This window comes from Quercus robur, chromosome 1, assembly GCF_932294415.1.
Source record: "Quercus robur chromosome 1, dhQueRobu3.1, whole genome shotgun sequence".
NCBI classification, from domain to species: Eukaryota; Viridiplantae; Streptophyta; class Magnoliopsida; order Fagales; family Fagaceae; genus Quercus; species Quercus robur.
The window spans coordinates 6,539,364-6,552,562 of NC_065534.1; the positions used below are offsets into that span (position 1 = coordinate 6,539,364).

Consider the following 13,199-nt stretch of genomic DNA (forward strand, 5'->3'; position numbering starts at 1 on the left):
TGTAACACCCCATGACCTTGTGAAAAGGGCACACCCCATGACCTTGTAAAAAGGGCACAACAAATGCTACATGTCTACAAGAGAATTTGACACCCTTTTGTAAAAGGTATATGGATATATTGTGTAATGTACTAGATATGATTCAATTGTACTTAATGTTCTACCTAACACCATGAACTAGTGAAATGGGTAACCTTCAAAAAAGGGAACTGCGGTGCTTACGAGCTACAATATCATAACCTTGCATAGATGGATACTTTGTGGGATGCCATGTAATGCATGTGATGCAATCATGACTTGGTGGACAGCCTTTGATCTTGAAAAAGTGGCACAACAGAGCCTGTAACAAAAAATTTCAAACATTTGCATGATGACTTGTTGTATGTGATACAAACATAACTAATGGGACACCCCATAACATTGTAAAAGGGATATGCCTAATGCGGAATGTCTATAACCTTGGCCAAAATGGGCTTTTACCCCTTTCTAACAAAATTTCCAACAAAATGCCCCATGTCAGAAACTAATTAGGGAAATGCCCCTGTTTCGAAACTCGATTTTCTAAAAATCTAGTTTCAAATGTAAAACTCGATTTTTGGAACATCGAGTTAAACCGAACGTGGACTTAGAATTTTTATTTTTGAAACTCGAATTCGATGTAAAGTACTCGGGTTCATGGAACTCGAGTTCCACTTGAATTTTTTCAAGGAACTTGAGTTCCAAATATATATATATATATATATTTTTTTTTTTTTAAATTTTCAGTTTGCTATAACTCAATTGTCCAAAAATCGAATTTTAAATTGAAACTCGATTTTTAGAAAATTGAGTTTCAAAACAGGGGCATTTCCATAAATAGTTTTAGATATGGGGCATTTTGCTGAAATTTTTTGGCGAAAGGGGAAAATGCCCATTTTCTCCCTATAACCTTTTGTATAAATTTAACTACCTAACTATGATACATAGGAAGGTACAAAATTAGTAAGAGATTTTTAATAGAATTTAAAGCATTAATACAACCTATTTTAAAGGTTTAAAATAAAGATATCATTGTAAGGGTATCATAATATAAAAGACTAGCTCCCTTCGTTACAATGCAAGCTTAAAGAGTAATATTTTAGTAATTAGAGTTGAATTATTGGAAATGGGCACTCTTGGATACTTGAGGCATTGGCCTCAGGTGATTTATGCTATAGTGTTTTGCCTCATAGCCACTAATGTGGTAGCTGATAAGCTTTACTTCTTTGGTTTGCAACCATTGGCCCAACATGAAGACCACCAGCCCCACAATCATTTGCCACCTACATCTCATGACCAAGAACCCCACCCACCAAGCTATCACACATCACCATCATCTCATGACCAAGAACCCCACCCCCCAAGGTATCACACATCACCTCCGCCTGAAGTTTTTAAAACACTACCACCACTAAAATTTCCACTACCTCCACTGCCAAAATTTCCACTACCTCCATTTCCAAAATTTCCATTACCTCCACCAAAATCTCCACCACCACCGCCTAAATCTCCACAACCACCACCTCCACCAAAATCGCCACCACCACCACCACCAAAATATCCACCACCACCAACACCAAAATCTCCATCACCTCCACCACCAAAATCATCACCACCACCACCAACTCCCTCACTATCCCCTCCCCCAACAAAATCTCCACCACCACCACCACAACCATCTCCATCTCCTCCACCACCAAAATCATCACCACCGCCACCATCTCCATCACCTCCACCACCTCCACCAAAATATCCACCACCACCACCACCAAAATCTCCATCACTTCCACCACCAAAATCATCACCACTGCCACCAACTCCTTCACTATCCCCTCCACCACCACCACCGCCAAAATCTCCCCCACCTCCACCACCACCACCACCACCACCACCATCTCCATCACCTGCACCACCAAAATCTCCACCACCACCACCACCACCAAAATCTCCATCACCTCCACCACCACCATCACCACTATCTCCATCACCTCCACCACCAAAATCATCACCACCGCCACCATCTCCATCACCACCACTACTAAAATCTCCACCACCACCACCACCACCAGAATCTCCATCACCTCCACCACCAAAATCATCACCACCGCCACCAACTCCGTCACTATCCCCTCCATCACCTCCACCACCAAAATCTCTACCACCACCACAACCAAAATCTCCACCACCACCACCATCTCCATCACCTCCATCACCTCCACCACCAAAATCTCCACCACCACCACCACCACCACCATCTCCATCACCTCCACCACCAAAATCATCACCGCCACCACCATCTCCATCACCTCCACCACCAAAATTTCCACCACCACCACCACCACCACCAAAATCTCCACCACCTCCACCACCACCACCACCACCACCACCATCTCCATCACCTCCACCACCAAAATCATCACCACCGCCACCATCTCCATCACCTCCACCACCAAAATCTCCATCACCTCCACCACCAAAATCATCACCACCGCCGCCAACTCCCTCACTATCCCCTCCACCACCTACATCTCCATCACCTCCACAACCAAAATCTCCACCACCACCACCACCAAAATCTCCATCACCACCACCACCACCACCATCTCCATCACCTCCACCACCAAAATCATCACCACCACCACCATCTCCATCACCTCCACCACCAAAATCTCCACCACCACCACCACCACCACCAAAATCTCCATCACCTCCACCACCACCATCACCACTATCTCCATCACCTCCACCACCAAAATCATCACCACCACCACCATCTCCATCACCACCACCACTAAAATCTCCACCACTACCACCACCACCACCAAAATCTCCATCACCTCCACCACCAAAATCATCACCACCGCCACCAACTCCGTCACTATCCCCTCCACCACCTCCATCTCCATCACCTCCACCACCAAAATCTCCACCACCACCACAACCAAAATCTCCACCACCACCACCATCTCCATCACCTCCACCACCAAAATCATCTCCACCACCTCCATCTCCATCACCTCCACCACCAAAATCTCCACCACCGCCACCATCTCCATCACCTCCACCACCAAAATTTCCACCACCACCACCAAAATCTCCATCACCTCCACCTCCAAAATCATCACCACCGCCGCCAACTCCCTCACTATCCCCTCCACCACCTACATCTCCATCACCTCCACAACCAAAATCTCCACCACCACCATCTCCGTCACCTCCACCACCAAAATCATCTCCACCACCTCCATCTCCATCACCTCCACCACCAAAATCTCCACCACCACCACCACCACCAAAATCTCCGTCATCACCTCCACCACCATCTCCATCACCTCCAACACCAAAATCTCCATCACCACCACCACCAAAATATCCACCACCACCACCAAAATCATCACCACCGCCACCACCAAAATCTCCTCCACCACCTAAATTATCTCTACCACTACCACCAATAATTATCTCATAATGACAACTAATCCCCCACTAAATTATCTCTACCACTACCACCAGTAATTATCTCATAAGAATAAATGCTTCCTTATTTGGATGTCGAAGTGTGGCCAAGTTTGTTATCTTTGTATTTACAAATATGTATTTTAATGAATAATGATCTCTAGTAGAGATCGTGAATTTGTGTATGAAGCACTCAATGTATCAAACTATTTGAAGCAATGTGACTTTACCATTCAAGTTTTATTTTTTTTTAATTAATTATATTGCATGCATGAAATAATGATCTCATGTTTGCTGCAAATGATGATTAGATATTCTAGTTCATTCATGGAAAAAAAAATCATGAATATCTTTGGATGGAAAAAAATGAATCGAATTTTGTTATCATTATATAAAAAAAAAATATATTAATGCATGAAAAGGTACACATATTTTTTTTTTTTTTTTTGCATATAAAATGTTACTTATTATAATTCAACTTAATCTTTTATGATATATCAAAATGGAACTCTCTAGTTATAATAATATAAAAAAAAACGGAACACTAATAAAAAAAATTTTAAAAAAATTGAAACTTGATACTCATTTTTTGAAATCATCTATGATTATTTTTGCAATACATTTCACTATAATTTTCCTTTTAATGTATAAATAAATTAATGTGTTTGCTAGAATATTGATCACCTTCTATTTTGTTGCAAAATCTTTTTTTTTTTTTTTTATAGGAAGATTCAACCTATGGCGTCTGCTCCTCACGATAGTGTATTATTATCAGACCAAGACACCAATCAGTTTTTGGTATAGGCAGTGATTGAACCACAAATCTCTTATTTAACCATTAAAGACTTTACCAGTTAAATTAACTAGAACCCACATTTTGTTGCGAAATCTAATTTTGATAACATATGATTAAAAATATCATTTGAAGTAGAAAGTGGAAGATTAAATATAACTATAACTACTCCATAAAAATTTAGTAGGCCATTATTGATTTTCTACTCCTTTACCAGCCATTAACATAATTAAAAAAAAAAAAAAAAGTCTCATTTTCAACAGTCGTGTCTTTCCTTTACTCTTTTTCCAAATTCCGAAACTCATTCGCTCGCTTCGGTACAACCCAAAACTGAAAACCTTAGTCCTATTCCAAGGTACATCCACTCTCAACGCATCTTCTTCAATTTTTTGTTTTCAAAATTCTATCTTTATTTAATTTCTTTAAAATGGCTTTTTTTTTTTTTTGGAAAATGGATGGATAATAGAGGATGTTAACTTTACTTTTCTTAAAAATGGTCACAGTTTGCTAATTATTGAGTGATTTCGTTTTTAACTGAAGTAACATAATGGTAGGTAAAACCTCTCTTGTTTTGATACGACGATAAATTATTGATTGACATTGTCTCAAAAACTGAAGTTGTTGGAAAATGGTAAATTTAATCATTTAACTGCATATTTCTGACATGCTCTCTCCCACGTGTGTCAAATTTTAAAATGATAGGTAGAGTGAAGGAGGTAGGGGTTGAATTCAAGATCTCCAGATTTGATACCATGTTAAATTACCAAATCTCCCAAAAGCTTAAACTGTAACGCTTTATTTAATATCACATCTTAAAGCAAACTCTTGCTCCTTCTACGTCTCTACGGCAAACAATGTATGATTAGATGAATGGTGTTACAATGTATTTGTCAGAATGGTGCATTGATGCTAGGACAAGTCTTTTGCTCCCCCACTTTCCCTAAATGCTCTGGTTTCATGTTTATTGTGTTTACATATTGTGGTTCTCTTTTCAGGCAAGGCATCTCTGCATTGGAGTTTGACAACAAGGTGAATGCCGAGTCATAATTTTTCAACTCATGATTTCTGGATTCTAGATTTTTTTTCCCCCATTGAATTAGGTTATATTTCACTGTTTCTGTTTCATCTTATTTTACATACACAAAATGTCACAAACAAATAGGGGTATGCACACACGTGGAAAATTACGCGCGTGTGTACGTGCATAGCTATATTGCTAAAAAAAAACAAATTGATATTACAAAAGATTAGTCCTGCATGATTCCGACAAAAGGAAACTATTTTGAAATCAAGTCTAAACCCTTAATCAAGGATATGATTCGTGGTATGAGGTTGCCCCTGTGAATGGTTCAAAACTTTGTTACTCATTGTTGACTGGAAGAATTGAATGATTCGATTAAATGATTTTTTTTCCCATAGAAAACTGAGAGTTTATGAGGCTCTCAAACCATTCAAGTGAATAACTTGTTAGATTGAACAAAACTTGTGACTTCCAATTCACGCACTCTAGGGCTTTAATTTTGTGCACAAATAAATTCATATTCTGAATTCTGTTGGATGATTGTCATCAAGTTTCATGCATGCCTTTTTTAAGTTTTTATCAAGAAAATTTAATATTGCTCTAACAAAATTAACCTCTCAAAGTTTTAAGTGCTCTTGGTTGTGCTATGTGTCAGATCATGTCATGAGAATATAGCTAAACTACTATTAAATGGAGCAGTTTTGTTTGTTTTAATATCTCTCTCTCTCTCTCTCTCTCTCTCTCTCTCTCTCTCTCTCTCTCTCTCTCTCTCTCTCTCTCTCATTTAAGGACTTAAGAATACTTTTGTAAATGACACTTTGAGGTTATAGTCAGTGAAGCCCCTTCTAATCATTATTCTCTTCTAGATATAGGCTTAGTCTTGCATTGTTACTTTTTCTTACGATGAAGTGCAAATTCGCCAGTCGAAGTGAATGCATCCAAATGGAGCCAAGCCCTCGTCTCTGTAACAATAGAAATGGTAAGGTGGCTCCCTTAGAGTGGTCACCGGTGTGATGCCTGCCACAACGTCTCCGATGCCAAAATCAATACAAGGAAGCTCTAGAAAATAAAGCAATGTAGTGGAACAACAACAAGTATCTCTAAGTGTGTCTATGTACCTTATGTTGGTGTTGGGAGGGTTGTATATATACATTCCTGTAGCTTCTAGCTGTTGTGGTTGTTATGGCGGCTTTAATGCCTCTTTTGGTAATGCCTCGTGGTCAATCATTTGAGCTTTGATGGCTCCCAACGATTTGTACTGTTGTCCCTGTAACCGTCTGAGGCATTTATTTGATTACATTAAATGGCTTCTTTATCTTTGTCAGTAATGTGGCCACTTCGTCAAAGGGACCTGGTTGATCCGTCTGTTAATGCTGCCTTGCTGGTTTGGATGAGATCGTCTAGGTAAGTTGGGTTCGTCAATCCCATCAACTGCCCTCGGATTCTGTGGTCACATGCATAGTGGCGGCGATATCATATTCCAGTATCGTTACATGTTTGAAGGTTGCAAGTTCGAGCCCCACCAGGACCATTTTCTCATTATTCAACAAAAAAAAAAGGCAACAATTTAAGTGGCGGCGCCATGTTCAACCTAACTGGAAAAAAAAAAAATTATACATAATAATTAAATTTTTTTATTTGTTTACCCTTAAAAAAAAAAGTAAGAACACCCTCAAATTAAAAAAAAGAAAAAAAATTGTTCTACCTTCAAGCAAAAAAAAAAAATAGAACTAAGATCTGAAAAAAAAAAAAAAAAAAAATCGTAACAGAGCCCAACATCAAGCCCACGGCAAGCCCAACATCGGATGACGACGCAATGTTTCTGCAAGATTTTTATGACAAAAAATTGAAAAAATCTTGCATTTTTGTTGTTTCTAACTGAGGTTGAGAAGGAGGGAGAGGAAGAGATTTGTCAGGAAGAGAATGAAGAGACTGAGAAGGGTGGAGAGGAAGAGACTTGCGAGAGACAAAAAAAAAAGATAGGAATGAGAGAGGACCTCTGAACGCGTAGATGAGAGATGAGTAGTTAGGAACTGGGAAGATAAAAGTCAAGGCATTGGGAAAGTAATAGAAGTTTAAATGTGTGGATGAGAACCATTCTAGACAAGAGTGAAAAAAGAAAAAGAAAAGAAAAAAAGACAAGATAAAGATGAGAGAATTAAAAAATAGTGGAAAGGAAAAAAATCAGGGAAAAACTGGATTGGGCTTGGGCAATTTAGGAATTTAATTTCATTTTATCAAGTAATTTCCAATCACGTCACTTTCTCTTCTGATACTCATTGATTGATATATATATATATATATATATATATATAGCTCGAGTCAAATTAGATTATCTGCATTATTGTTTCTTAAAAAAAGATTATCTGCAAGGGGGTGTGCTATAGGTTCTCTTTAGTCCCATATGTTTTCCATCAGATGTTTTCAGATCACTTAATATTCTTCAGAACTGGGTTTGAATCTCCTTCTATGCAATTTCAAATAAGTGCTTGATGATTCTGGATTAAATGCATTGAATTTGATCAATTAACTAACTGTTACTAACAGGCGACACAGAGTGCTCCAACAGTAGTGAACCTGAAAATCCACCTCCTCCATCAGAATGGTAGTATATTTTCGTAGTATATTTTCTCCGATATGACTCCTATTCCAACACAAACCGAAACCGAAACCGAAGCAAACCGACACCGAAACCGAAGCAAAAGTTTCGTAATATATGCTGGTGGGAGTTTGGATGAAATACTGCTTGTAGAAATGGACTAGGACCAGAAGGATCGTCAGAGATGTTAAAGACATACCACTCCAAAGCCAAAGGTGGAGACGACGAAGACGAAGAGGACGATGATTTCGGTGATGAAAATCTTGAATTCGACATGGCCAACTCTGGATAAAACAAAAAAAAATCTCTCAGAATATAAGTCAGAACCGTAACCGTAACCGTAACCGTTAAAAGACAAAGAATCAAAGAATTCCATATATACGAAATTAACAAATGTAACATAGAATTCAATCTAAACTAATCAAAGCAAAATCAATACCCCTAAATTACAGAAAATCGAATCAAGAGAGAGAGCTTACTTGCAATTTTCTTTGCGAAGAGAGGATCCGATAGAAACGGAGCTACGCAAGCCAAACAAACGGACGAATATGAAAAAGAGAGAGCAGAGAGCGTATTGCTTGTTTGTGTTTGTGTTTGGTGTGTTATATTAGGAGGGAGGCGGTGTATTTATATCAGCAGAACCATTGGTCTGTGGGATTTGGGTTTGGTTTATGATGGGTTTAAAGGAGGCGGCGGATCTGAGTCTTTGGAGTCCTGAGGGGTTCCAAAACTTCGAAACTTTGGACCCTCGGATACAACGTCAGATTACATCATTGCCGTCCGTGACTTGTGGGTCCCTCTTTTTCTGTGTGTCCCACCAATCAATGGACGGTCTAGATTCAATTCTAGCATTGCCCACTTGGATTTTTTTACCTTACATTATTGGTATTACATGAATTTTTTTTTTTGGTAAGAACATGAAATTTTTACATTTGTAGGGTTTGTGTGAGTGTGCGTGTGTGTTTGATTTGTACTAATTCATAAATTTTCATTTCGTTTTTCATCTTAAAATACAGTGGTTGTAAAATACTTTCCCAAATTGCCAATTGCAACCTTTTATGATTAAAAAATTTGCAATTTTTTAACTTTCTGTTTTTTAAGTGGAAAAAAAAAAATTTTTTTTTTTTTAAAATGACCTAACATATATTTATTAATTCAAAAGTAGCAAATTAAAACATGAGGATTCATAAAGAAAAAAAAATTAAATACCTCACTAACAAATGAAAAACATGTGTTAGTAGGTAATTATTTTTACACACGTCTCTTATTTATTGGATTTTGATACGGATGATGTAATATCATTTGATACAAAATACTTTTTCGTTATTCCTCCGTACCTGAAGAGAGGAGAATTTAATTTTTCCCATTTATTTAAATTTAACAAAATTATGTTTGGGATTTATTATAAGCTAATGATTTAATTTGTTACTTTTTTTTTTTTTAATTTCGGAGTTTAATTTGATACTTTATAAATTATATGATTTGTTTCTTAAAAAAAAAAAGACAAAAATGCAAAACTGACCCTCTAACTTTCACTGTTTTTCATTTCAGTCATTTAACTTTCATTTTTGTCAATTCAGTCCTCTAACTTTCAATTTTTTGTCAATTCAAGGCTCCGTTACTGTGCAGTTACTGCTGCCGTCAGAATCACTAAAACGACGCCGTTTTGCTTGGTATTTTTTTTTAATTCGGAATTAAAATAAGAAAAAAAGAAAAAAGAAAAAAAAAAAGAAAACATTAAGGGGAACAATGTCGTCGTTCCCCTTCCCCTGAGATCGAAAGGAAACCAAATTCCTAAATCCCTAAAACCCGTGAAACTTTGAGAGAGAAAGAGTGAGCCAGTTTGAGAGAGAGAGAGAGACTGAGTTCACTGCCACCACCCCAGCGTAAAATTCGTCGTGTAAACCACCACCACCCTTGCTGCTCTGCCTTGACTGAATCTGTGATGGAGTTCTGAATCAGTGCTCTGCCTTGCCTTACTGTAGCTCCTCCTCACCTGTCCTCCGCTTCTTTCCCAGCCACTTTGCAGGTATATTTTTGCAGCTTAATGACTAAACTAAACTAATCTGTATATAAATGGGTCATCTCATAAATACCTTCACCCATCAACACTTCTCTCATAAATACCTTCACTCAGCAAAGAATAAGCACAAGAATAGTTTTAGTGTGTTTTTTTTGGGTATATGTAGTAGTAGAACAATGAGTCGTGTGTCTGTTGAAAAGTTTTTTTTTTTTGCATTTTGTTTGTTTATGTTGGACTTTGTTGACTGTTAGGTTAGAATGGGATAATCTACTTTATATGGTTTATTTTTTCTTTTTTTGAGTGGATAATATATATTTTATTGTCTGTTTGCTGAACATCTTCACATGCATTTTATTGTTTCGAAACAATTTGGTCCCCCACTTGGAGGAATTGTTTGTTGTGTGGGGTATTTAGATGTCAGCACTTTATTTTTCTGTTGGGCTAATAGTGTGTGTGGGGTTACTTAACACTGTCTTTGTCGGCTAAAATATTTATGTTTTTTGTGTGCTGACTTTTTTTTATTTTAAACTTTCAAAGGGAAGATGATTGGTCAGAATTTTACATTAGTTCTTCACTACAATGGAGTATTGCACCACTCGGTTAAGAAGAGGACATATATAGGTGGCAAGGTGAAAGTATATGATAATGTGGATTTGGATTGCTTTTCTGTACCAAAGGTTAAGAATTATTGTGCGGAGTTGGGGTATTGGATTATATCTAGTTTTATTATCTTGTGCCTAGGTTGGATCTTGACAATGGCCTAAGATATTTGTCTACTGATGGTTATTTAAGTGTCTTGACCCCATTGATCCTAAAATAGACATTTATGTAGAACATTCAACCCCTGTTCAGAAACAATTGTTAGTTAGGGATGTCAGTGTTGTTGATGCTGCAAATTTGGTTGGTTGTGGTGTTGGTGTGAAGGGTGTGGGTGTTGATGACATTGATGGTGATTGTGATGATAATGAAGTTGATGTAGAGAATGGGGATGTTGATGTTGATGAAGTTGATGTTGAGGATGGGGATGAGGCTCTTGCAGATGATGAGTTTGAGGAGGGTGGTAATGTAGTTGATGAAGGGAATGGTGTTAGGGCCAAGGATGGGAATGGTGCCGTGGGAGATGTGGATTATGAATGGTATGACTCTGACTATGATGACCCAGCCAATGAACAATTATATGAAATTACTGTGGATGACTACACAATTCAACCCACCATAACCCATAACAATCAGCCCTCACAAGAACTCACAAATGTCATCCATCCATTGTCACACCCACCTAATTTTGCAAACCAATTACTATCCCACCTAGATCTAGTTCCAACTCTTTTTAATTGGCCGTTGGACGAAATTCCAAGTGGATTCGACTATGCATCCTCGGATCAGTTGCATTCTCCCGACAATTTTGATAGTGAGCAAAAGAAAAAATTACCTTAATTCAGAAGTGAATGCTTAAAGGATCCTGCGTTTGTGTTAGGGATGTCATTTAGGGACAACAAGCAGTTCAAAGAGTTTGCACGAGCTTACAAATTGAAGCATGGATATGGAATCAAGTTGTCAAAGAATGAGAAGGCTAGGGTGAGATATAAATGTGTTAAAGGTTGTCCTTGGAAAGTGTCTGCAGGTATTGATAAGGAGGCAAACTTCCGAATTAGTGCGTTGTATGATACTCATACATGCATTAGATCTTTCCATAGTAGGCAAGTTTCTGCACATTGGGTGGCAGAAAAGTATGTTAATCAAATTTGGACTAATATTGAATTTAAAGCTAAAGATTTGGTAGCTGCAGTAGGGCAAGATATTACTGTGAAGCTAGCCTTGTCGAAGGCATATAGAGCTAGAGACATTGCTAGAGGCATGGTAAAAGGGGACTTTTGTGAGCAATACACCAAGGCCAGATGCTATTGTGCGAAGTTGAGAAGATTTAACCCAGGTACCACAGCTAGAGTCACAGTTGCCGTCCCTGGTCATAATTTTAAGAGGGTTTTTGTGTGCTTTGTTGCATGTAAAGAGGGATTTGTTAGACATTGTAGACCATTGATAAGCTTAGATGCTTGTCATTTGAAGGGTGTAGTTGTTGGCCAACTTCTAGCAGTTGTGGGTATAGATGGAAATGATGGTATGTACCCAATTGCTTATGCTGTTGCTGAGGCAGAAAATAAGGAGACTTGGACATGGTTTTTGGAGAATTTAATAGGTGATATAGGGTCTGTGAGAGACCATGGATGGTGCTTTATTTCAGACCAACAAAAAGGTTTACTTCCTGCTTTAGCTAATGTGGTCCCAGAAGCATACAATAGATTTTGTGTGAGGCATCTGTTTGCTAACTTCCAGAAGAACCATCAAGGAAAGGAGTTAAAGGACTTGTTGTGGGGGGCAGCTAAGGCATCAACAAGAGCAACATTTGAAAGTTATACGAAGCAAATGGAAATAGTGAGCAAGGAAGCTTGTGATGATTTAAGAAGTCTTCGTTGCAGTGGGCTGGGCACGCTTTTCCCTATTATCCAAAGTGTGATATGCTATTAAATAACCTTTGTGAGACTTTTAATTCGAAGATTGTGGAAGCAAGAGAGAAGCCATTGGTCAATATGCTTGAAACCATTAGAAGATATCTCATGGTTAGGATCCATAGGAATAGGGATTCAATGGCTAAGTATCAAGGCCCTATTTGTCACAATATCAAGCAAAAATTGGAGAAATGTAAAGAGGCTAGCATTGGTTGCACATTTATTTGGTCAGGTGGGACGAGATGGGAGGTGAATAGTGGTGGCAAGCAATTTGTGGTTGATGTGGAGAAACGTTCATGTGCTTGCAACTGCTGGGATTTGACTGGGATCCCTTGTAAGCATGCAGTGCACGTAATAGCTTTCAGGAAAGAACAGGCTGAGGATTATGTGCATGACTTCTATAAGAAGGATACATATATTGCTTTATATTTGCATCTCATTCAGCCATGCAATGGTCCTAATTTGTGGCCGGAAGTAGATGGAGATGCAATACTTCCTCCAATCCATAAAATTCAGCCAGGGCGACCTAAGATTGATAGAAGAAGAAAGGATAAAGATGAAGTTCATAACCCTTACAGGATGAATCAAAGACCACTAGGAGTAGCAACTGCCAAGGGCAAAGGCAAGGCGGCAACTGACAAGGGCAAGGGCAAGGCAACAAGTAGCGGCAGAAAAAGGGTATTTGAATTCATTTCAATTATTTCCTTAATGCAGAAAATTATGCACATTGCTAATGTTTTTCACATGCAGGCCGCCAGCACTGAGGAGCACTTCATGGGATT

At 38.4% G+C, this 13,199-nt stretch overlaps 1 protein-coding gene across 9 annotated transcripts in view; it reads left to right on the plus strand.

Annotated features, from left to right (window-relative positions):
* Nucleotides 1–13,199, plus strand: part of LOC126718044 (uncharacterized) — a 42,466-nt gene that overhangs the window by 8,847 nt on the left and 20,420 nt on the right. Inside the window, exons 2-3 of one of the 9 annotated variants that reach the window (XM_050420117.1) lie at nt 2,157–2,231; nt 2,913–3,224. In XM_050420117.1, coding sequence (XP_050276074.1) covers nt 2,157–2,231; nt 2,913–3,224 — 387 coding nt within the window. Of the gene's footprint in view, nt 1–1,748; nt 2,232–2,483; nt 3,276–13,199 lie in introns of all 9 variants that reach the window. The other 8 variants (XM_050420141.1, XM_050420107.1, XM_050420073.1 and 5 more) reach the window with 8 other exon arrangements.